General features: G+C 35.1%; 1 protein-coding gene across 1 annotated transcript in view; it reads left to right on the top strand.

Annotated features, from left to right (window-relative positions):
• The window catches only part of LOC136848742 (uncharacterized), a 557,848-nt gene that overhangs the window by 466,008 nt on the left and 64,704 nt on the right, over positions 1-27,136 (top strand). The window contains exons 17-23 of the mRNA XM_067121294.1: positions 3,751-3,914; positions 4,325-6,180; positions 6,547-6,675; positions 10,642-10,788; positions 11,683-11,825; positions 12,583-12,780; positions 16,009-16,206. Of these exons, the coding sequence (XP_066977395.1) occupies positions 3,751-3,914; positions 4,325-6,180; positions 6,547-6,675; positions 10,642-10,788; positions 11,683-11,825; positions 12,583-12,780; positions 16,009-16,206 (2,835 nt within the window). The remainder of the gene's footprint in view (positions 1-3,750; positions 3,915-4,324; positions 6,181-6,546; positions 6,676-10,641; positions 10,789-11,682; positions 11,826-12,582; positions 12,781-16,008; positions 16,207-27,136) is intronic.

Here is a 27,136-nt window from a genome sequence, read left to right as displayed (position 1 = left end):
ATGATTTACCATTGTGTATAATGTAGTCTGTTTGTCATTTATTATTTTCATTGTATCGAGTATGCCATGGCATACTTGAGGTAGGAACACCACATTCTGTGGTGCATATTCATCTCTACCTGGATGTTTGGTTTGTTCTGGCACCTTTGAAGGAATTGAAGAGTCATCTTCAGCTTTTCTCCTGATTTTTGTTGGTCCTAGGTTTGCAGGTCATCCTAGAGAAGTCAGGCCTGTTGCCATCCACCCAGGAAGTTTACATAGGAATGTTTTCGGACACAATTGCAAAATTTTCCCAACCATTGAAGGACAGAGTATGTTGCCTCTGGAAGACCATTGATAAATTCCTTCCTCATAGTAGTTTTACAGACAAATCTTGGCAAGTGTTGATCAGCCACTAAGTTTCCTGGAGATGTTCGTTTCACGTAGCTACTTTTGTATTTGCTTCCATCACTAACTGTCTTTATGTTAGAGGCCAGACCTGATATTTCCAGCCATCTGGATCCTGACCAGGTACTGTAGTCCATTCTTTGTATTTTTTGTTGATGGAGGATTATTGGAATTTGCTAAAGGGAGTTCCTCTAGTACCTCCAGAACCAGATCTCTTATGCTAATGGACCCCTTGACTTCAGGATGAAGAGCTCACATGTTGTACCCTCTGGGTCAGGGTATCTGGTCTAGAAAGGAGGGTCACATGCTTAATTTCTGGAGCTTCAAGCAGTCTTATTTGGTCCAAGCATTTTCAACTAACTTGTTGCTGCATGGGAGTCATGGCCAACTGTTGTGGTGTAGAATAGATATGAAAATTAGATAGAAAAGAGAGAGAGAGATATAGAAAAGAGAAAAAGTTAGGAGAGAGAAGTAAGAATAAAGAGAGAGGCAAAGAACACAGTGATAACGCCCAAAAGCTGTTGTGTTCATGAGTCAATACGCTGAGCGAGGCAGGATGTTTGCATGAACCATAAGCAGTATATCGTGTTGAAGCCATAAAAACAGTCGTAAAAGTGAGAAATAATGGCCTCGCGATTAAGCTAACCAATTCATGAGTCAGCACATCCTAAATGCTTACAGCAGCTGGTTCTATAACCCCGCCTTCTCAGGGAGGCGTTTTCATGGAAGTTCCAGGAATTTGGGGGCTGGCCAAAGTGACGTACTTCTACAACCTCCAATCAAACATACTAGGGAGGGGTCTTTCACACACCCTCCCAAGATCACCTCCAATCAAGTCCTCTAAGGAGAGATTTGAATCACACCCACTACAGTCCTTCCAATCAGCTACTTGAAGGGGAGGCCTTGCTGATTAATCCTTCCAATAAGGCTAGAAGGAGGTGGAGATTGCAGATAACAAGATTTCTAGGGGTTCAACAAGCTAGAGAACTCCAGGGAGACGAGAGTTCAGAACTGTGTCCTTCAAGGGAGAGTGCGTCTCCCCTCGCTTCTGTGCTCCCCCTATAGACTGAGTCAAGATAACAGCAGAAGAGTGATTCGTTTTTATCATTGTAACTTGTTAATTTTGTACTGATCCTTATAATACTAAATACTAATTAAAGTGAAGAAATTACCAATCTCGTCTCTATACGCCTTTCTGAGAGATATCAATACTTAAATTAATAAAGATAAAGAAGATAGCACATCATCAGTAAAGCAATGCTAGAAGGACACATCAAGAAGAAACCAAGGTAAGAAGTGACAGACTAATAATTATACAAAGCAGAAAGGCCTCTTTTTTTCTCCCTCTAAAAACACATTGTTCTTCTTCATGTATGGACTTGGTCTATGAGCCCATTCTTAGTTTCAGGAGAGCAGTGGGCCTACTTTTAAGTGAAAGCTAAAGACGTCAGAACAAGTAATACCTCATTAGTCTTGATGCATATACACCCCTTACGTCCATTCTGCAGTCGACGTACTGGAAGTGTAATCGATTTAAACAGTCTTAAAATTTTTTGTAGTACAGTAAACCCCCCGTATTTGTGGATTTCTCTGTGGAACTTATCCACCCATTATTCGTGGAAAATTTGCCCATTCGCGGTATTTTTCACAGAGAAATATTCACTAATTACTATATTTTCATATTTTCATGACTAAATGCACTCTTTGTGATAAAACTATTAAAATACTCGGGTATAAGCATTTTTAGAGGGTTTTTCTTGTGTTTAAACTATCCAAATAGGCAGTTGTAAGTGTTTTTACAGGGGTTTTAAGTATTCGCGGATTTTAGCTATTCGCGGGTGGGGGGGATGCGGTACGCATCCCCTGCGAATACGGGGGTTTTACTGTACCTTGTAATTATTAGTAACTGGCTTGGCATTGCAGAAGGAAACACAGGATTTTCTCCTACTATCTCTTCACCTTGTAGTAAAGTGCCGAGTTTTGTGAGAAGCGGGGAGAGGTGTACAATGTACCTAGAGCACCCACCACTCTCAGTGGATGGGTCATGGTCTTTATTTCAGTGCAGGTAACAGTATTATCTGGTTGTTTTATTGTGGTACTGCACCCAGGGCAAGGGCACTTATTGACGTTTCGCTAGCCTTCGGTTAACTCCTTCGCTGCAAAACTTCCAATTATGCTTTGCTAGCCATCGAACTTCTCCTTCGCTGCAAAGCTGCCACTTAAGTAGCAGACGTACCTGGCTATATCACCACGTTGCTACAGGTAAGTCGAGCACCAACCAGAGGCAGTTTTCTACTGCAGGAACAACAAGCATTGTTTTCAATGCTAGCAACTTTTTCTATTTCAAATTCATTACATGTCTTAATGTTTTGGAGTAGAGTATGTCCATGTATCCCACCTCCTGTCAATGTGGGAATCAGCTATTTAATTACTTGGCAAATTACTTACATAAAAATGACATTTTTATGATAAAATAAAGTTTTATATACTTACCAAGTAATTACATGATTGGAGCCCTTCCACCTCCCCTCTGATGGACATATGGCATAAACAGAATGAGGTTGTCTGCTAAGTCGTTCCTGGCATTCCCATTAGTGGGCGGGAGCAGTCACCTGCACTAAACTTTGAAGCGTTACCAGCGAATGTTTTAATTTAAGCTGCCGTGCAAGAGGAAACTATAGCTACGTAATTACTTGGTAAGTATATATAAAACTTTATTTTATCATAAAAATGTCATTTTTATACAAGTCAATAAATCATTATTACTTTTGCCCTCCTGCCATCCTTTCCCCCATTTAGACAGAGACTGGCACAGAAAATGAAAAGAGCATCACTTCATGGGCTGGGGATAAAGCTGGGCATGCACAAAGGTAGCTTTATTTGAAATGTTTTGCTTTGTGCATGTGGATGCATTATAGGAGCTTTGTGATTAATGGATTTGTACAAAAACTTTTTTATTGCTAAAACATAGTACTGTATTTTGTAGGTTCCTTCCAACCACATTATTTAATTAAGTATTTAAGGGTCCACATAAGGAGTAAAGACATGTAGGTCAGGAGAAACAGGTGTTCTCCTTATAAGGAAAGCCCTTGCCTAGTCTTCTGAATTAGCATCACTTGTTTTGTACTATGACACAGAATTTGGTCTCTCTTTCTAGTGTTAATAATAAGTAATACGTTTTGTTTTTGTGAAAATGACAAAATCTTTTATTTTTCACATATTTTTTGAGGTCTTTATTATCTGATATTGTTCATTTCTCTCATTCGTGTGTGATTCCTCTCTCACTTTCCAAGATTAAATGTTTTTTAGTCAAAGTTTTTATGTTTACTTTCAAAAAGGAAATTATTTGGGTTATTATTTCAGACATTAATGAATGTGCAACAGAATCTGGAGGTTGCCAGCAGATCTGTCAAAACACAGAGGGTTCATTTTTCTGTGATTGTGAAGATGGGTATAAGCTTGGCTCAGACGGTCATTCATGCATAGATACTAATGAATGTGAAGGAGAAAATGGAGGTTGTGATCAGGTAAAAATATCAAAATACTTTGTTACATGCAGTACCAACTTGATGTTTCAATAGAATTTTAGTGAAAAAGTGCTGACTGGTAGGATATCGAAGTATTGTCATTTTTATGATTCAGTAATTCATGCATTTCCATGTCTTGAAAAAAAGATGTTCACACTTTTTGTGCAAAAATTTTATATTTGTGTGCTACTTTTACTCTAATGAAATGTTTGTGGAAACTGAGAATAGACTGAGAATAACTTTGTGTCTGAAAATTGTCTTCTCTTCCTCATTGTAAAATTTTATCAGACATTTGCAAATTTTAACATAAAAGTTTATAAATCCTCTTGAGCTTAAATAGAAGTTTTAATTATATTTGTCTACTGATAATAATTGCTGGTATTTTTTATGATTGATTTATTTCTTTTCAGATCTGTATAAATGAGCCAGGCTCCTTTATGTGTTCATGTAATGTTGGCTATGAGCTTGAGGATGATTTCCATTGCACTGACATAAACGAGTGCCTGTTACAATTGTCTGATTGCCAGCATGATTGTAAGAACCTTCCTGGTTCATACAGCTGTGTGTGTCATGATGGGTTTAAATTAGATGATGATGGTCAAACATGTCTTGATATAGATGAGTGTGGTGTCGATAATGGTTGCTCACATTTTTGTACCAACCAAAATGGTTCCTATGCTTGTCATTGTCCGCCAGGATGGACATTAAACACTGATGGTCATTTGTGCAATGACATTGATGAATGTTTGGTAGAGAATGGAGGTTGTACACATGTTTGTCACAACTTTGATGGTGGATACAAATGTCAGTGTCCCGATGGATTAGAACTGATACAAGAAGGAACAGCATATGAAAAATTACATGTATGTGTTGATATTGATGAATGTCTAGACAGTAATGGTAATTGTAGTCATGAGTGTTTCAATGTTGAAGGTGATTTTGAGTGTCGGTGTCCAAAAGGATTTACTTTTGAGGAAAACAAAGCGGCATCACTACTTCTGAATCATTGTATTGATGTAAATGAATGCTTACAAAACAATGGTGGGTGTAGTCATACATGTGTAAACACCGAAGGAAGTTTTAGGTGTGAGTGTCCCAAAGGTATGATGCTCTCAGAGTTTTCCAATAATTCAACATTTGAGTGTGAGGATGTAGATGAATGCCTAAAAGATAATGGTGGTTGTAGTCATGTGTGCGTAAACTTAGAAGGTACTTATGAATGTGAATGCCCTGATGGATGGGAACTGCAAATCCCTGACGATTACTATGACTACTATAATGAAGAAGATGCTACTATGTTTGAATTATTTAATGATGTAATTTGGAAGAAATGTGTTGATATTGATGAATGTGGTGCTGATAATGGTGGGTGCAGTCATATTTGTCATAATGATAATGGAAGCTACAAATGTTCCTGTCCATCAGGATTTTGGCTTGGGAAGGATAATCTAACTTGTTGGGATATCAATGAATGTGATGTTGAGAAAGGAGGGTGCTCTCATGAATGTTCAAATACTGAGGGATCTTTCATTTGCCTTTGCCCAGAAGGCTTTACTCTAGTTGATGTTACTAGATGTTTGGATATTGACGAATGCTTAAAAGATAATGGAGGATGTTCACATAAATGCATAAATCAGATTGGAACTTTCCATTGTGCTTGTCCAGAAGGTTTACTGCTTGAAAATGACAATGCAACCTGTAGTGATGTAAATGAGTGTGGTGATGATAATGGTGGCTGCACCCATGAATGCAACAACCTCCATGGTCGTTACACATGTAGTTGCCCTCCTGGCTTTATTCTTGCTGAAGATGAACATACATGTGAAGATGTTAATGAGTGCCTTGATAATAATGGCAACTGTTCTCACCACTGTACCAATAAAAAGGGTTTTTTCAAATGCAAATGTCCAGCTGGGCTCATTTTAGGAGTAGATGGACGTACATGCCTGGATGTAGATGAATGTGGAATGAATAATGGAGGGTGCTCTCATCAGTGTTCTAATCGTGAAGGACATTACACTTGCTTGTGTCCTAGTGGGTATATATTAGCTGCTGATAATCACACATGTGAAGATGTAAATGAATGTGCTCATGAAAATGGGGGCTGCAGTTATAAATGTGTGAATACTGAAGGTGGATATGAATGTCACTGCGCACTAGGAATGATACTGGGCAAAGATAACCAAACTTGTAAAGATGTTGATGAATGTGCCAAGGACAATGGAGGCTGCAGTGGAGAGTGCCATAATATGCAGGGATCATTCAGGTAGAGTATGTTGATATATTTTCACATAGTATTTTAAAGAAATTGCTTGAGCATATACGAGAAAAATACACATTATATGTATTGAATGTAGGAATATTTTGTATTGCAACTGTGTTTTACATCTTGCAGCACTGGTTTCATTTTTTCTGGATGAAAGTATCCCTTACAGACAAAACAATCCTAACATATACCTATACTTATTTTGTACTTTCACAAAGCTCTTAATACTGTACAGTACTGCTTTTTCTCACTTTGTATTGTATGTTGTCAGAAATGTGTAATCAGAATCACTGATGACATGATTCTTTTTATTAATTTCAATATTGTTTTATATCTGCTCTACAAACTGAATTGATTTACTGGTAGGTGTGAATGCCCCATTGGATACCGTCTTGGCAGTGATGGCATAACTTGTGAAGATATAGATGAATGTGTATTAGCCAATGCTGGGTGTTCTCATTCCTGTACCAACACGGAAGGGTCTTTTACATGCATGTAAGTAGACTATGTTTATGTAGTTTTAGTCTCATTTTAAATGATTTATCCAATTGACATATGTATTTTGTTATTATAAAACTCTCTAAGACTAATAATGTAAATACATAGGCTCAGATATTTATTTTTCAGTGAAATTTAAGTGCATCAGCTTTTCTAAGTTGTTAAACAACAAAGTATGTCATCATTTCGTAACTGAAAGCAATGAACATTATTTTATTAAGTTATATGTTATCATTAAATATTCATGAAGATAGATCATGTGCTGTACTTGCTTCATAGTGTATATTGATTGAAAAAATATGCAAAATTATGAATAAGAAATGTACACAATTTTTAATTTACAATAATTACTATCTGGGACATAGATACAATTGTGGTTATTAATACTGTACTAACAGTGACCCGCCATAAACTTGTAAGTAAAATACCAGAAAGACTGAATTACTGTCCTCTAAATCAGAATTCCTAATTTCATTTGATCCAAGTAAAGTCAGTAAGAGATCCAGTATTTATCATTCCTCTTGAAGATGCTTATATATATGAAACAGTCTCATTATTTACTGTTAGCCAGGGAAATCCAAGGGAATGGCTTTTTAGATGCTGCCAGAAGTAGTTGAAGGTAAAAATTCTGTTCATTGAGAAGTATTTTTGTACTATATAGTGTAAATTTAGTTTTTTCCAGTACATTGAGCTTTATTCTTTAAGAATCATGATATATCACACAATGCAACTAGAACTTACTTGGATATTTCTAGCTAACCTTCAGGAACAAATAATGTTTGTGCCATCAATCAATAATGAGGATGTTTGTGTCATAAATGTCTATGAAAACTATACATATACAGTATGCAGGCCACTGATACAGGAATACATCCAAGCAAATTATGGTGTATTGACAGCAGAGATACTCCCTAGTTAATTAGGCAATTTGTGATTGAGAGTGTTGAAGTGCAATATAAGTTGTAAATAGGATCCACTTATTTTGTATTGCCTAGTCCCTAATGTATGATCAGTAGAGAAGAGGGCTTCATGCACTTTGAGGAAGAAATAAGATGTTACTCAATTATTTGTGTGTTATGTAATGGATCTGGTCTGGCATTATGTACATTGGTCCCCGTCTATGGTAATGGATGCAGAAGGTATAAGATAATATACAGCTACCTGATTCAAACCTGTAATATGCTCATGCGCACACACACAAACATTTGTGATTTTTCATTTGTCTTAGTACAAGAGAACCTTTGTAAGAGAGCCTTGATAAGGGTTTTGAGTACAGAGTAATTCGAATAGATTTTAGTGCTGCTTTCAATTCAGTAAGTCACAAGGCATTTATTTATAAACTTCAGAATCTTGGAGAGGGTCAGTATGTTTTAGGATTACTTCAAGATTTCCTTACAGGTAGGCAGCAGCAAGTAGCTGTTGATGATAGGATCTTTAGTGAACCAAGACCTCTTGTGTCTAGAGTTCCTCAGGGTAGCGTTCTTGGTCCACTCTTATTTTTAGTGTATACAGGTGACATGGTTATTGGCCTGGAAAACAATATTGTCAGTATGCCAATGATGCAACACTTGTGGGTATAGAAGAGTCTCCACTGATGAGAAATGGAGCTGCCCTCAGCCTCAGTTGGGACATGGACTGGATCAGTGAATGGTGTAGTCGGTGGGGTATGCGGCTGAACTCCAGAAAAAGGAACTATTAATTAGCAGATCTCCAACAGGTTTTCCACCCCATCCTCCCCTTCAGGTGGATGGGACTTTGCTGAATGAGAGTGAAGCTTTAACTATTCTAGGTGTAACTTTTGACTCACATCTTACTTTTGAGAAACATCTACAGTAATGAAAGTTTCAGCAACTGCCGCACAAAAGTTAGGTACTGTATTGTTCATGAGGCCTCATATATTTATAGCCACGATTATATCGGTGCACCCTGTTTTAGATCATTTGTCGTTCCTTTAGTAGAATACTGTTATCTGGTGTGGATATTTACTTCTGCCAGAGATTTATCTCTTAGATAGAGTGGTTTATGGCAGTAGGTGTTTGTTTCCTTATACATATATAGCAACAATGGTCTCTTGTTTGCCAATTTTTCATTAGTTGTATTTTAAATGATATCTTTCATATTCACAATTAATTTTTAATTCCCTTTCCTGCCAAGTATGCAGTAAATATGCCTTGCTGTGGAACTTCTTAGTTCCAGAGGTCCTTTATTCCTCACACTGTTTGACTGTGGAGCAGCCTCCCTGAGGATTTGGAAATGGAACTTCGGAAATTCAAGCGGAGATGCAGTGCATTGCTTCTCTAATACAAGTCTCTTTGTATTTTAATAATTTACTTACATTTTTATTTATTTATTTGTTAATTTATCTGTTTTTCTAATAACTTATCTTCTCTTTCTGTATCTCCCTTTACTTTCTGTTACTTCTTTCGAGTGAACACTATATTCTTTGGAAGCTGGAATTTCAAATCATTGACCCCTGAGATCTTGAGTAAATTGCTCTTCTTTATGAATTTTAATAACTTTTTTTTATAGTTATGCATGTGACGTTTATCCCTTTGAAACTGATAGGTCATTTTTAGTAAGACATGAACAAAACTAATGTAAGGCAAGATTTTTTGTTTTTGCCCTGTTAGATTTTATTATACAGTAATCATAATAAACTTTCAACATTAGTTTTTTCTTTTATGGGATTACAAAAGCGTGAAAGAGTTCACTTCACTCCCCTTCTGTCCTTTGTTCTTTATGCCTGAACTTTCATCAGATCCAGGTCTGTTTCCCAGTCTCTGGAAAGTTAATCTCTTCGTAGTTTCTTCATTGGTAATATAATATTCCCACCCTACTCTGGCCATGAATCTCAACATTCTATTTTCAAACTGTTTCAAAATCTCTTCCATTTTTATGTCAGCTCCCATGTGTGTTGCGTAGAGTAGTACAGGCCTTATGTACCATCCATTAGTCTTTGCACTCTTTACCAAAGGGACTTGTTTTTATATCCGCTGGAGCTTTTAAATCTTCTCCAAGCTCTTCTACCCAAGTTGAAAGTGGTGAGACATCTTATAACTCTTCATCATGAAATAGTACTGTACTAATAATCCAAACCTCTATTTGGCAGACTTTGGAGTTATTGTAACACTTAAGCATTTTTTGTTTAATTGACAGCAAATGCCAAGCCTTGGAAACACATCACCTAAAGATATTTTGTCAGATTCTCCATTTTCAGTTAACCCTACTATAAAATTTTTAAGCTGTAATTTGATAAGTGAAATCTAAACTTTATCATTATTAAAGACAAATCCATATGGCCAACCCTGTAATTATTAGCTCAGTGGTCTGGTTAAGCATTTTAGTAATGGTGATAATTATGGTAAGAATAATTTACCAGTAGTTGAGCTATCATTGCCCTCTCAGTGCTTGTATCTCACTCCAGTCTGTTCCCAAAGTAACAGAAATGCTGCACATCATCCAAGATTTCCCCATCCGTTACAACTTGGTTCTCCACTTCCCTGTCTTCTCCACTTACTCCTGTATCACATTTAGGACAACAAAAAATCTATTGCTTTTATCAGTTCAGTTCTCACTGGGTACATTTCCATTTTACATCTTCTCAAAAGGGCCCTTTTACGTAATCTCTAGTTGTTAGTATGCCATTACCTTCCAGTTCATATTTTCTGCGCTCAGAAATTTTTTTTTTAGGTTTGGCGTATAATTTTCATCTTTTATTTTAAGGTCAAAAATTAATCAAATAAATCACTTTAAATTTCCATGGAGAAAGTTTTGCACTCTGAGAAAGTTTGGTTTTAGCTATCTTTATGGTCATTTTTAAAATGCTGAGAACTACAGAATTGTATGGGAGTTTGTATTGTTTATAATTAGGTAACTGAGCTCAGTATTAAAGCCTTTATTCTGTTTTAAGTTGACCTAATATACTTTGCCTATACCATGTAACAAATTATGTTGTTTCTCTAGGTGCCCTACTGGATATAAATTAGCAGAAGACCTCTACCGTTGTCTGGATATTGATGAGTGTGAAAAATCTCCATGTGAGCATGAATGTGTCAACACACTTGGATCCTTCTATTGTAGTTGCAGACCTGGCTACAAACCCAGACCAGAGTAAGTTTCGCTTTGAATAAGGGAAGCTTTTGCAAAACTTTAAATAGATTTTGGACACAGTAAGTTCCACAGGGAATTTTTTAAATATTTGTTGTTTCTTTTAAACAGCACCAACTGTTGGTTACTGCATAACATATGTAGATTTCTTTTATCATATTGTTATTTTTACAAGAAGCCTATTAGATTAAATAAAGTACTGTATGTGAATGGAAATATGTGTAATAAAATGTAAATTTTTCATTAATAAAAAAAAAAGGCATTTTTAAGTTCATATGAAAAGCATGATAAAAGTGTATTAAAATTATTAGATGCCAAATATTTTTATTTGTTTCACCTAAATATTCTGCAATATGCCCAACCCCATCTTAGCTATATATAAAGTGAATTTATCATATAGAGTATTTTCAATTTTTTATTGTTATAATTTATTTTGTAATAACTAGCAATGTCTCTGCAACTCCATGGGTTTCAGGATTTTAAAGGTTCAGATTACTTGGGGTTCACTTTGGCTTACACTGGGTTATTGGTTTCCAGCCTTTTTAGGAATCATAGCCCCTTTTTATGTAGCACTTAAAATTTGACTTGCAACTCCTTGCTACATTTCATAGTTCAGAGGAATTTTTAAAAGTTAATTTATGAACTGTCAAATATGTCAAGAGTTTTATTTAATTATTCTTTGATTACAGAAGTTCACCAGGAAAAATATTCAGATATAATTGCATCGTACTAAGAATTTAGATTTCATGGCCTCTGAGAAAAAAATACATTACAACCCACATTTTAGACTTTATAAGAGAAATTAAAGATTCAATTGTTAACTTTATTAAAATTCGAAATTTCCATAAGAACTGTATTTCAATAGTAACAATTTTTATTTTTTTATTTAATCTTCAGTGCAGCCCACAGTTGTTGGGATGTGAATGAATGTGATGAAGGCAATGCAGGTTGTGCTCAGGACTGTTTCAACACTGTTGGTTCCTATCACTGTGGATGCTCAAGAAGCTTCATACTTGGAGAAGATAGTCACTCTTGTGAAGGTTGGTAGTATTATGGGACTGCTTTTGTCTTCATTTTCTTTAACCAAGGAAACATTTCAGTCAGCTGAAAGGAAAGAGCTGTCATTTAACTGTCATCAAGCATTCCATTTTTCTTATGAAGTTATTGTCAGTCAGAATGATTTTTCTACAAGCCTTTGATTATGTTTATAGAAGTTGCTGCTGTTATTATTATTTTTAAAGTCAACATTAAAGATTATTGAAAAATTAAATACATTTCATATTATATTACATATCTGAATTATTTGATATACAGTACTGTATTACCAATAGGAATAATTTGTTTTGAGAAGCTTGCTTGTGAAATTTGAATCACTTTACAAAAGTAAAATTCATAGTCTTAAAAGTTTGTCCTGTATATAATTGCAGTCACATGTCTATAGCAGTTTTAATCTCCTTTAATTGCAGCTGGTGTTAATACCGTTTCTATCTCAAATTCATGATGAATTCTTTGTAGAACAACAGTTTTAAAATATGGAACTATTTGAATATTATTGTATATTTTTAGATTTCTTTTAATAAGTTTAATTTTTATTTTGCTTGACAATAGAATATGGGAGGAAGTATGAGTTGCACATTTGTTAAAAATAAGACCGGTATTGTAGTTATGTATCCTCTTTACTTGACAAATCACTGTTTTGTAGAATGGTAGTACTCAGTGTAAAACAATTAGCTGTATGGGTTGTGGGCATAAGGTGATCAACAAGACTTATCGGCTTTATGTTTGTATGGTTTACAGCAAAGCCAGTATTTTGCCCTGTTATTGTAGCCCCACTAAATGGAGACATGGTATGTACACATGATTTGGAAGGAGGAGCTTATCCTATGGGTACCACTTGTATGTTCTCTTGTGCAAAAGGAGCAGCACTACATGGCAGCATGAACACCACTTGCCTCGCTACTGGTTCTTGGTCCAAAGGTCCTGCTACTTGCCAGGGTGAGTGCTTTTATAATAGCAGTATTTTTATTCAGTAGATTTCCTAATTACAAAAGAAATGCTCGCTTTTATCTCAGTTCTTGGCTGTGAATTGCACTGTCAATGCCACAGTTTATATGATATCGCACAGTAACAGGTTTCTATATTTAATATTTGTCACGACTTGTAATGGGTACTATGATATACATAAAGAGTACTGTACAGTAATCCTCAGATGATTATCCTTTCCACCACAGTTTGCAATTTTTTTGGGGGGGGTTCAGTATGTATATGCTGTTGTACCAGTCAGAATGACAAAAGTGAGAATAAAACCACTTTACATGGATTGTTGTGTGGAGTTAATGTTGAGTGCTCCATAGTGGAAATGAAAATAATGCTGATCAGCCAGGCAATTTAAGGCAAGCACTATACGTATCCTGTTTGGTTCATTGAGAAAGTTGTGCTGATTGCCATACAGTATTGATTTAGGGGAGGGTGGGGGATATTGGATAGTAGTGACAATCATGATAGTGCAATAGTGTCATGACTATAGTGTGAGTTTTTTGGAAATTCACATGCTCAGCCACCTTCAGTTCAGTGGCCATCATTTCATTGATGTGTGGGATCTGCTGTAATGTAATGCTTACATTAGTGTTCCCTGTGTTTTGCTAAAGCTCATACTTACATGTTTTCTTTGCGTGTTTTCTGGTAGTACAGCTGCTTCCCAAGGAGTAGAAGAACATCTTGACCATGAAAACAACACTTGCAATTTTAGAGAATTAAAAAAGGAGCTGGTCTCACTATCATGTTATTGCTTAATATGATGTGCCAAAAGCAGCCTTGTGAGATATATTACAAGTGAAGGACAGGCTGTGATCGTACATGCAAGAAGAGTAACAGAAGACAGAAAGATGTTTTATTTTAGATAAAGCCAGCATTAATGTCATGAAGATAAAGTTAGTAGGAATGACGTCTGACATTGTGGGGTTAAAAAGAATTTCATTAAATTGTTTTACTGTTTTTGTTTTTACTGTGAATATTAAAAGGGAAAATTGATCAGTATAGAAATTCTGTTATCTCTTTCCCATTACTTCTTATCTTTCACCTAATACAGGTCAGCCATCACTGATCTGGTATCTCTGGGGCCTGCAGGGTGCCAGATTAGTGATTTTCCCAGATTACAGACTGGTTAGGTTAGAATATACTTAACCCAGCAGTTAACCACCTTATCCTACCTTTAAAATATACCCTGTAAATCAGTACAAGTTGTCTAATAAGTAGGAAAGAAATAATAAATGAAAATCAAGTGAAATTTTAATGAAGCACAGGCAAAATAAGTAGTACAGATAACTCAGTTGACTTACGGAAGAAAGTTCATCACTGCCACTTCCAAGGTGATCAGCTGGAATTGGCAGCTAATCACATTTGCATGTTAGTTGAATGGCTGTGAGGATTTCCATTTCCATCTTGGATTTTTTGTGTATTTTATGCTATTCTCATTTATATTTTTACTGTATTTTTTCATTTTTATTTTTACAGCTCAAAAGATAAACACAGTCATGTGCCTAGCGTATGTGCAAACGCACAAACTCATTGGCTTGTTTTGGTTGGTTTTGTTATACTTATAATTTTTTTATTTTTATTTTATATTCTCATTTATATTTTTACTGAATTTTTTTTTTTTATTTTGCAATCCAAAAGATAAACGCAATCATGTGCCTAGGTATGTACGAATGCATCAACTCATTCGCTGGCATCAGAGAATTTGCTACAGCTTGTTCTGGTTCATGTTGTTATGCTTATGATTTATTTATTTATATTTTACACTACTCTCATTTGTATTTTTACTGTATTTTCTAATTTTTTAATTTTTACAACCCAAAGAAAAATGCAGTTGTGTGCTTGGTGTGCGTACAAACACACAGACTCATTCATTGGCATTGGAGAACTTTCTACAGCTTGTTTTTGGTTGTTGTTTTATACTTATGATGTTTTTATTTATATTTGGTGCTATTCTCATTTATATTTTTACTGTATTTTCTTATTTTTTATTTTTACAACCCAAAAGATAAATGCAATTGTGTGTATAGCTTACATACAAATGCACAAACTCATTTGGTAGCATCGGAGAACTTGGTACAGCTTGTTTTGGCTCAAGTTTGTTACACCTATGATTTTTTTTATTTATATTTTATGCTATTCTCATTTATGTTTTTAATGTATTTTCCCATTTATTTATTTTTAAAACCCAAAAGGTAAACGCAGTCATATGTGCATATGGCATGTACGAATGCACAAACTCATTCTCTGGCATTGGAGAATTTGCTACAGCTTGTTTGGTTCATGTTGTTACGTTTATGATTTTTTTTATTTATATTTTACGCTATTCTCATTGATATTTTTGTCTTGTTTCATTTTCTATTTTTACAACCCAAAAGATAAACGCTGTCCTGTACCTAGGGTACATACTTACAAATTCATCCACTGGTATTGGAGAATGTCCTACAGCTTTTGTTTAGTGTTGTTAAGCTTATGATCTTCTGATTTGTATTTTATGCTATTTTCATTTATATTTTTCCAGCATTTGCTCATTTTTTACAACCCAAAATGCAATCGTGTGCATAAAGAACATACATATGCACACAAGTACTGCAGTGCCAACAAGCAGTAGCGTCAAGTTGGTGTGGTGACCTGGAAAATTTGAAATTGCACCAACCGAAATCAGTCCCAGATTAGTGATAGAATATGATTAGTGATGGTTGACCTGTATCATATGGTAGAAATGATTTAATAACATTGCTTGGTCATCAGCCCAGTGGTGTCATTTCATATTTTTCTTGGGGGGTCCAAATGTTTAGAAGTTATGGTATGGGTGGGGTGGCAAGCGAAGTGAGCCCTATCAACTGGGAGTAAGGGGGCGCTGTAAGCCCCTGAGAAATTTTTTGAAATTTGTGTGCATTTTGGAGCATTTTGAAGCCAATAAGAGCTGTATTGAGTTAATAAAGCAGCAAACAGGTGCCACAGCCACCCACATATTATTAGGCTTGCTGATTGAGTCTTGTGGATGTATTTTTTTGGCTTTTATTTTTTAATTATCATATAGCAATGATACCCATCATGAAATCTATTTTTAGACAAGTTAGTTGACCTACTTTAAGAACATCAGCTTCTAAGTTTTCTTTTTCTTATGTCCACAGACTGTGCAATCTCTATGTAAGGTTAATTAATGAGTTTTCCGTTTTTTTCCAGCTGTAAAATGTTCTGTATTGGCTGAAGTGAATCGTGGTCGTGTTTCTCCATCGCGGTGTGTACGTCGTACATCAAATGTTGGACAGCATTGCTACCTCTCTTGCTCTCCAGGTTACCGTGTTGTTGGCAATCCTGTTAGAACATGTCAGTCTACAGGATTATGGTCTCCAGAGGCTCCCAGTCCTTATTGTGAGAAAGGTACAAACTAAATATTTACTGATATGAAACTTGTGTTCATAACTACTGTTTCTTCTTTAGGAGAGCAAACATTTTTTCACATTAACAGTATTGAAACATTGTTGAAAAGGGAGTATATCATAGTGTTCTAATAGAAATAACAGAAATTAGAATTCGTGCTCACAAATTTTCTTCTTCATATATGTATGTAAAGTGGACAGACTTTCTTCTATGAAACAGATTACACTAAATCAAGAGCCTGGTCAAGTTAGAGCAATTTTGATTATATGGATTCAGAGAGCCAATGTAAAAGTTGATCAGCAAAAGATATGAATTTAAGCAGCAGTGATCAGCATTTAAATTTAGTCATTTCTTCAGAATCATCTCATGGTTTGGTTTTGTAGATATTGAACGAATAGCACTAGTGAAAAAGTACTATTAAGTACCTGTGATGATGTATGCTAAACCCCATGGAACAGCCACCTCAGTACCCTGTGTAGCATAGGCAAGAAAAAAAAATGAGATAGGGATAAGATTAAGGAAACTGAAATTAGAAAAATTTCATTCCAAGATTGGTAGGAAAGTAAAAGAAACTCTTACTGAATTGTACAGTCTCTAAGAATTACTGTACAGGTTTTCCACTGAGAAACAGTAGGAGTGTAGTCTTTGTGGGAAGTGTTTCAGGAACTCCTGTGGGGAGAATAGACCACCTCAGTGAGCCACTTTATAGTATAGAGAAAGAGAATTAATGGAAGTTAGACTTGTCACTGATCAAAAAATTGCCTTTTGATTCAGTTCTGTCAAGGAAGGAAACATGAGATTGGGCTCCCAAGCTTGTGAATAACGTTTTAGTGCAAAGTATATATTTTGAAAATACTGTATGTAATTTCAAAATTAAGCTATTTCCCATGACAGGTGATGGCTCTAGCACAAAAACACAACTGTCACTGATATATTCAGTCAACTGTTGAATCGTGGATGAACCTCCATGAGGTAAACTGGCACAACATTAGCCATTTCAGGCACACACAGAATGCATATCAACAGTGTGTCAAACTCCCCAACAGACACTTGTCCATTTACCCTCTATCTCATGTTTCCTGGATATTAAAGCCTTTATGTTCCATTACTTCTTACGTATCGTCTATCCAACCTTTTCTAAGTCCTCCTCTCCTCTTTCTCCCCCTAACAATTCTGGATCACGCACACACACACACGATGGTATGTAACGGTGCAGTTTACATAGAGATTTTATTTTGGTTGGTATGTTGGTCTGGTCTGTTACTAGAGTGGGTGGAGAAATGTCTAAGAGTTTACCTCTTATTTACACACCTGGGTTCACTTACGTGCTCAAGGATGCACCTCTCGTTGACTTTTGTGTCATTTGGATAAGTCTCTCTCTCTCTCTCTCTCTCTCTCTCTCTCTCTCTCTCTCTCTCTCTCTCTCTCTCTCTCTCTCTCTCTCTCTCAGAAGGAACTTCTATAGAATACCTTAAGAGGTGGGGTGTGTTTTCTTGATGGACTCTGATGTACGTATTGTTTCACACTGGGAGAAGAGATGAGTGTCACAGACAGTTCTTGGCAATCACCTGCACATGCTACAACCAAGGACTTGTAATAATGACACTCTGGCTCAGCACTTTACAATTTATTCACAATTTAGTAAATACTTATAAATGAATCACACAAGACGAATAAAGTAAAAGAATAAATAGGGAAAAGAAATAAATAAAAAAAGAAAGATCAATTCATAATTACATATACAGGGTTAAGGAACAAAAATATAAATCACAGACACAAATATGAGTAATCATAAGAAAATACAATTTTGATACCCTCCCACACAGGCAATGACTGGAATGAGATTTACTGTACTTACGTCTCCCATAAGAATGGATATGAATTTACTTGACTTGTCACCCGTGAAACTGGACACTAGGCCAAGGTGACAAGGAAAATGGGATTCATCTGTTTGAGTTACTAAAGTAATTATAACTCACAGCTGCAGTGAATTTAACATCACTGCAAATTAAAACATCTCATACAAAAGATTTAGAAGACACTGAAGTACAGTATTATTTTACATAAACAGTTATATTTACTTTTATCATAGGAAGGAAAACTAATACAGACTGAAAGCGTTTCTATAAAGACCTAAATTCAGACTTTTACATTATACTTCCAGTAGACTTAACATTAGTGCAAAAATTAACAGCAGTCCATTTATGACACAACAGCATATAATTTCCCAGTTAATAGTGATACTTATGCATGTCCAGAATTACGGTTAGTTCAAGCATGCAGCCATTCACTCAAGCACTTCTCTTGAACTAAGCAGTACATAAAATATTACTTAATATCAATGCAGTACTAGAATACAGGATGTTTGACTCTTGAGGTACTGTACTTGACCATGAAGCACTCCCTTTCAAAATGCTCCTTGTTTTACATGTCACTGCTGATTAGCTGAATTATGCTAGTGTATAACTCACTAGAATTTAACTCTAAGTCTTACCTGCTTTTACATTTGACTGAAAATTAGCTATTTCCTTAGTTCTTACTCTATCTTGTACCTTTTGTAAGGTTAGTTTTCTCTAGCAGAAATTTTTTTCGTAGCTCAGGTGAGATGGACTTCCCAGTTATTTGGTAAGTCAGGATACCTTCTTTTGAAGTAAATTCACTTTTAACAGCCAGTTTCTTTAGCTTAGTCACAAAGGAGTAATTTGTCTCTGCTGGTGTATTTTGCCCTTGTCAAAACCAATAGTGTTCAAAGTGCTTATTAGCCTGAAGAGCAAAATATTCTGTGAGAACCTGAATCATCAGCTGGCCCCAGGTTGTGGTAAACTTCTTGTGCTGCTTATCTTGGTGCTTCTCTATCACTCCAAAGCAAATCTGAAAGTTGGCTATCCACTTTTTTCACATGGGAGCCACTGATTTCTGAACTTCTTAGTTTGCTGAACTGCTCTGGGCCCTACAAATTCAATTGCATTTCATTATATGTTATGTTAGGCTTTTGGACTCTGTCACATCTAGGCTAAGTGAATCCTTACTCAAATCAAATCTAGGCTAGACCAGGTCTTTGCTTTTGCTGTGTAATTCTTTTACTTTTTATTCCAACAAATCTTGCTGTAATGCCTTTTGATACAGTTTGTAAGATACACAAGCCTTTTATGGTTGAATTTAATATCAGCCCCATGAGTATGAACACTGGAACATAAAACAGAAGGTCAATATCTCGGCAACAGTAAATTTGGGATAGATTTCAATATGCTTTTCATATCAAGCATATTAAAGAAACTTTAGAACGGAACGAAAACTCCAATTTCAAGAACTGACATTAAAGTAAAGTAATATCGCTGCTCCTGCTGTGAGTTCTCTGTCTCCTATTGTCAGGAGACATATCTTAAAACTGTCAGAATCATAGTCAGTGAGGTATTTCATATATAATTCAATATTAAGTATGTTAATAATATCTGCAGTAGAGTACAGTATATAGCAGTAATTAGAACTGAGGAGTTACACAATTTCTTGTGCTTACATACGAGACATATTCTACATATGTAGCATCCACAATATCCCCTATGGTATCAACTAGCTGTCTTTCCACCAGACTCCTAATATTCTTCTTAAGCTTTATCCTCAAATTGACAAAATCTTTAATTTATACTCACATTATCATTCCATGAATCATTTCCATATAGCAATGCAGATTGTACTAGACTTATATATAATCTTTGTATGCAATTTCAGTCCACTGTACTTGAGTTCCAGTTCATATTCATCCTTCCCATTGTTGGGTTGCCTTTTTTAGTCCCTCATTAAATTCCAACCCAAGAGCACCTGTACTTGATACTATTGCTTCTAAATATTTTAAAGATAAAACCTCTTTAATCTTATCTCTCTTTAATGTTATTTTGTCCTTTATTGTAAGCCCCATCTCTAAATATATTGAGCTTGCTATTAAGCAAGCCTTGCCAATCTTGTGGATTTTGCTGATTAAGACTGTATCATTTACGAATACTGAATCCTTTAAGATTATATTGTTACTCAAGTCTGAGTCTTCTGTTCCAGCTCTGACCACTTTTTTAATATCTGTGAAAATGACAAACAACAAAGGTGAAATGACATTCACTTGCAGCACCGCTCTATTTTACTGGAAACTCATTTGACAAGACCCCGTTAGCATAAACTTTGCATCTACTGTGCTTTATTCATTGACAATTTCAGATTATTGTATGTAAATTTCAAAGTACACATGCAAGTCATTAATGACTTTGCCCAAAGAATAACAAGGGGGCAAAATCAACGTAATAGCCTTAGTTGGTTTTCCATTGAAACTATTATCCTCTTTTCTTAAATCCATCTTATCTAAGGTCATAAAGAAACTGACCTCATAAGAAGCCCATGTATATCATAGTGAGTCTGAGAGTGTCAAGTAGATGAAAGTGTTAGCTCCAATCAAGTTTTTCACTTTTCCTTGTGGTTGTATGCATATTTTACGATCATCACGTGTTAACTTTAGTGATATTTACGCACACACAATCATATATATATATATATATATATATATATATATATATATATATATATATATATATATATATATATATATATATATATATATATATATATATATATATATATATATACATACATATATATATATATACATATACAGGTATATATATATATATATATATATATATATATATATATATATATATATATATATATATATATATATATATGTGTGTGTGTGTATATGTATACATACATATATATATACATATACAGGTATATATATATCTATATATATACATATACATATACATACATATATAAATATATATATATATATATATATATATATATATATATATATATATATATATATATATATATATATATATATATATACACTGCCCCTGGTATATTAAGTTATATTGAGCTGTTAATCTGCTAAGTGATCTAGTTAAACTAAGGTAAACTTTTTTTTATGCCCCAATAATATATACACACAGACATATATATATATATATATATATATATATATATATATATATATATATATAATGCTTAAAAAATCACAGTAGATGCATGTGACTTCAGTGTATAAGCAAATCCCATGGGAAAATGACAGGCAGAAGTTCAGTACCAAGCACTTAAACATTTATTAACGCATCGTCTGGTCACAGACAATGTGTTAATAAATGTGAAAGCTCTGTGTGTGTGTGTGTGTGTATATATTACTGGGGCATAACATAACTTAATATACCAGGGGAGGTGTATGGTGGAAATGTGAATGAGATGAGATGGGCTGATAGAGGAAGAACAGTACAGTATAGGTTTAGATAAGAAAGACGTGTCGGTCAAGGTTTTGTCGTAAAACATTTATACTATAACTTTGAAAGTTAAGGGGAAAAGCTGTTGTAAGTGGGCATACATGTACATACCTAGAAAAAATTTTCGAGAAAATCAGAAGACAGGGAATGTGGAAGATAAGGAGATTCAGTAGTATGATGTTGATGAACAGTAGTTGAGAGTGATTAAAAGTATGTTGATGGGAAAATGACTAGTTTGGTGCAAAAGTAACTGGCTTTTCAATGTCTTTATGGATGGAATAATGCAAGAAGTCAGAAAAAGGATAGATGTAGGTCAAGCTGTGGAATAAGATGAGACCTGAATGGAGTGTAGAGTACAGTAGTTGATGCTGGTAGACATTACAGTTCTGCTTGGGAATAGAGAATAAAAACCGAAGCAGCTTGTAAAATAGTAGGAAACTGATTACAATAGAAGAAAGTTGAGTGAATGTGAATAAGAGTAAGGTTATGAGATTGAACAGAACACAAGAAGATGGAGCAGTGAATGTTAAAATGGGTAGTGGAAAATGCAGTGTTTGTACATATAAGTATTTGTTAGGATTATAATAGAGATGGGTCACAGAATAGTTGAAGCAAGAGAGGTAATGGTGCGTGTGCTAAAGATGGGAAGATACCTGATTGTCTACGTAAGGCATGGTGGGAATGGTTAAAAGGGCTATTAAGTAAATTGTCTATGTATTATTGTAGGTTTAAGAACTGAAAGGGTTAGAAATTTGGAGATATGTAAAAGAACTGGGGAAAAGGCTATTGTAGATGAAAAGATGGATGTATTTTGAGGTAGTTCATTTATGTGATAAGAATAGATTATATATGTTTGTGAAAAATGTAAGATCCAGAATGTTAAGGGAAAGAAGGAGAGGAAGACTTGGACAGGATTGGACAGATTGGTTGAAACAGGCAGTGAAAAGTAAGGTCTTAATATACCAGAAGCATATAGGGGTGAACAGTGCAGTATATGTACAAGAGTTCAGTGCACTGCTGATGAGCCTTTTATGCTTAGGGGGTTCATCCGTGATTCAGCAGCTATAGTGTAAATGTGACTGGAGTCATCCTCTGTATATATATATATATATATATACACATATTTGAACCATAGGTACAGGTATCAACTGTAAGAAATACTGTATATTTATGCATATAAAGATTAGTCATTATGTTAATTATGGGTAAATTTAATTAATTTTCATCCTTAAATCAGCTAGTAAACCATTTCCATTTTCTCTGTTGCCCATAAGGGGCACAGTAGTACCATCAGTGCCTCTTATGTGGTGCTCTGTAGGCATTACATAAGGTTATTTGCAGCATCCCTTCAGCTGCTAGCTGCAGCCTTTTTCATTCCTTTTGCTGTACCTCAGTTCTTAACTCTTTCTTCCATCTTACTTTCCACCCTCCCCTAACAATGGTTTCATAGTGTAACTGTAAGGTTTTCCTCCTTTTACACCTTTAAAACCTTTTTACTCTCGATTTCCCTTTCAGCGCCGAATGACCTCAGAGGTCCCAGCTCTTGGCCTTTGGCCAAAATATGACATACCATTGTGTTCCATTTTCTCTGTTCTGTGGTTGTCATATACTTATAAATTCTACTAGGTTTGTTGGTCTTTAGAGTAAACATGTCCGTTATAAACATGTAAATTAAGATTTTGTTACCACAATGATGGTTGTCACAGTGGTTAATTTTGGTGATGGCAAGAGATATTAAAAGCCGCAGTTTCTCACATCTTAATTGTCATTATGTAGCTATCACTGAGGTAGAAGGGTTTTATACTTTACTTTTGTATTGTAAATTATCTAAAGGTAAACAAATAAACTAACAATTTTTTGTTATCTTGTTAGAATTTAATATTTCCAAGAGAAGCATTATTTGTTATTTTTAAAAGAATCTGGGATGTCATTCTTACAGATGTTTACCACATACCTGCTTCAAAACTGCCAAGGTTTTATGGATTCGATTGGTTGTTCCGTGACAGGAAGGGTAGGCTATATGATATAAGTTATAAATTACTAATGCACTGGCTGCCAAACTTGAGAGTATTGTTAGTGAAAAACCAAGATAAGTGAGACTAATTGTTTAACAAAAATAGTGCATTGTAGTTAGAGCTTAAATCTTTATAGAGAGAGTTTTAATTGTATGAACACTAAACCTTTGGATTAATTGGTTTGGAATTTTAACTCTCCACAGAAGTAAAATACAATGGTAACAATTTATTTAGAACAGTGCTGACTTATTAACGCATTGCCTGGCCTGTAGACTGTTTTTGCTTATAGAAGTTATTTAGGCAAGTAAAATAATGATTACTGTAGCTTGACAGATTGCTAATAATACGGCAGTTATATTTTTTTATAGTAATTGCCTTACTTTTGTATAGTAATCACCATATTCAGTTATGAAACTGAGTGTATTTGTATCTAGAATTGCAACCTTTTCATGATGTTTGAGATTTTTGATGTTTTGATGTAAGTATTGATAAACTAATATTGATATGAAAATTCTGTGTCCACCAATGAGGAAAAAACTTATAAAAATATAATTTTAATGAATTGCTGATTTAGAAGACATAAATATAATTTTAATGAATTGCTGATTTAGAAGACTTTGAAGGAACAGTAACGTGACACACGACAAGGGTGAGAAAAAAATTGCAAGACTGATATGTGAGACAATCTCTTGAAATCCGTATGGCATACCTGCATGGAAATGTTTGCTAACTTCAGAAATATTAGTCTTTATCTAGGACGAAACTTCGATTTCAAATACCATACATTCGTGGCATATTGCTTCTCTGATGTTGGGGAAATAAAGTATCTTGTTCTTGATTTACCTGTGATGGTAATAGCATAGGTCTACAAATTGTAAAGACACAATCATTACAGAATTCTGTCTATCTATACGGTATGGGACGTATTGATGCATTGTGGGTTGATGGTCCACTCAGATCAGAAGTGCCATGATCATAGAGCCTAAAAGACTCATAAATTAAGCTAAAATTGGATGAACTAAGTGAACTAAGGTCTGTTTTGCATCAAAACCTTGCATAATACAGTGCTTTGTAAGGAAAAGCAGGAGGATGAGTTTGTGGATTTTCCTGAAGATGTGCTGTTACCCTGAAGAACCATATTGATACTCTTTAGCCAGAAATCTTGCTTTAATGGACTCAAGATAGGTTTTAGAACTCCATTTGTCATTTTCCACTAGGAAACCTAACATATGAAGTAATTTATTTTTGAAGGACTGGCAAATACAGGATTAAAAGCTAGTTGTATGACAGAACATTAAAAGAGAGGAGCAATGCCAGTCACTTGTCCTGGAAGGACAAATGTATTTTAATGCAATATTGCACATAGTGAAGGTGAAAGATAGCCTGTAGATTGATTCTGAAGAACTGGGAAGGAGTCAGGTCCGGTTGATGTTAACTTCTCCCAAGTATGTACAGGGGAAGCAAGTCTGGTATTGGAAAAGGAGACACTTCTGTATTTTCTGGTCCACTTTAGAATAGAAGAAATTTACATAACGGAAGAAAGACTGTATCACTGCAGTCTGTCAGGTGTATGAAAAGTGAACATCCTTTGGACAACATGAGCATTATCTCAGTAAAGTATCTTTTTAGGTGTTGGTAACCTGTAAATTGGCAATGGCTCTATTCACTCTCCTGATCAGTGTTTTCAGAGTAAAAAAATTATTACTTGCATGAATAACTCTCTTTACAAATATAAGTACTGTATTCCCTGGCCATTTGTCTGGCTCTTGTGTAGAGCCTTCATTTCAAAGATCCAACCTTCAGTTGTGAACGAAATGTGAGAAAGCATTGCTTTACTGTAAGGAATGACAATGGATTTTTTCTGCTTCTGGCATCCAACAAGGATCAGTGACCTTTACTCAGATCTTATATCATTGCCTTTTGTTTTTGTCTTATTCAGTATTATGAAATCAGCACATGCTCTGAATGTTTTTAAATACTATAGGAGGTTGGAGGTTAAGAGACATTCCAGAGTCACACTACTGTATAGTCATGAGACCTTTATGCAAATGGATTATTTATGCTATTACTCTTTTGTCTGACTTGAAGAGGAAGACAGATTTTTTTAGCAAGCTTGTATAAATTGGTTTGGTTTTATGTAGAGATCATATGAAATTCAGTCTGATTGAAGACTTAAAGGATTACGTGGTGACCAGTTAAAATCATCTTCCTCATAATGACGCTCAAGTTAAGTACTTTGATCTATTTTCAATGCAGTGAAATGTCAAGTCATGCCAGCCGTGTTGGAGGTTGTAAGTATAGTTTTCTATACATAACAGATTTTCAGGGATTGGTATTTTTGAGAAAAGGTTTACTGTTAGGCAATTTTTGTGTAGAAAAACAGTAGGCAATAATTCTTCTTGGAGTTAAGTATGGAGACAGAGTTGTACTTAATTGCTTTAAAGGAGGTTTACATAATGACCATCCTCTTTTAGCAGGTGATGCCCTGTAATGAAAATCTGTTAGAGCATATGGATTGGTAGTACTGTATTATGTAAGCTGCTGATAGGATGACAAAAATTACCATCAGTCATGTCACTGTTCAGACACCAGTCCTATATAAATGAGTAGCCTGAATGAACCTTCAAAGTAAAGAAGTCACTAACAGTTATCTGAAGTATCAGACAAAGCTGCTTTTAAAATATACAATTCACCCCTACCTGAAGATGAATATGGTGAATATATGAAATTTCAGTCGTAGCATCTTTTCTAAGAAGGGGTGGGCAAATGTCAGCTACCGGCTGATATAGGGATTCACCTCAGAAATCACCTGTCAGGAGAATGGTTGAAGGGATCAACAATGACTTTGAGGTTACTTCTAAATGATTCACTAAACTGGTATGAGCAAGTAAATTTTAACACGGTTGCTGCCAGAGAAGTAAAAGTAACTGCCAAGTCAGTTTATCCAGCTAGAGAGGAGTGAGGCCGATACATTAAAAATATTGTGCATCCTGATAACTCGTTAAAGGAAGATGAATGGTTGAGAACTAGTTTCTGCTGACGTAAAGATCACAGAAATGCTACCTTTTTATCATTAAAAAGAGTCCATTGTTGCGGAGTTTGTGATAGAATTAAAAATGCTTTACTGTTGTTTGCTGAAGAACACCAAATGTATATTCCTGAGATTCAGTGGATCAGTGTAAGGGTAAAACAATGAGTCCTGAAACCGTAGATTTTGGATGCATTATGCTATGCAGCCTTCTCTGACTTGAGATACATGTGGAGTGCCTATGCATGCAGATAATACTCTGAAAAGAAGATGCCAAGATACTGTAGATACTAAGAGTCTTGAGGTTGCAATTAATGAACATGCAAGGAATTGTTTGCAAGACTTATGGTTATGGTGGTAAATTGATGTTAGGAAAATGGAGTAGTAGGATGTTAGTACTGAGGGTGTAGTAATAAATGTTAGTATGGTTGTTAGAAGAAAGGTAGAGATCAATATATACCGTACAGGTATAAGGAATAAATAAAGCAAATGACACCCAAATGAGAAAAGAGGAGAATTAGAGAACAAGTGAAGCAAGTAAGGTAACAACATCTGCAAAATATTTG

The sequence above is a fragment of the Macrobrachium rosenbergii genome, chromosome 19 (assembly GCF_040412425.1).
Source record: "Macrobrachium rosenbergii isolate ZJJX-2024 chromosome 19, ASM4041242v1, whole genome shotgun sequence".
Lineage (NCBI taxonomy): Eukaryota > Metazoa > Arthropoda > Malacostraca > Decapoda > Palaemonidae > Macrobrachium > Macrobrachium rosenbergii.
Note: the sequence above shows the minus strand (reverse complement) of the source record. Positions and strands in the feature narration are given on the sequence as shown.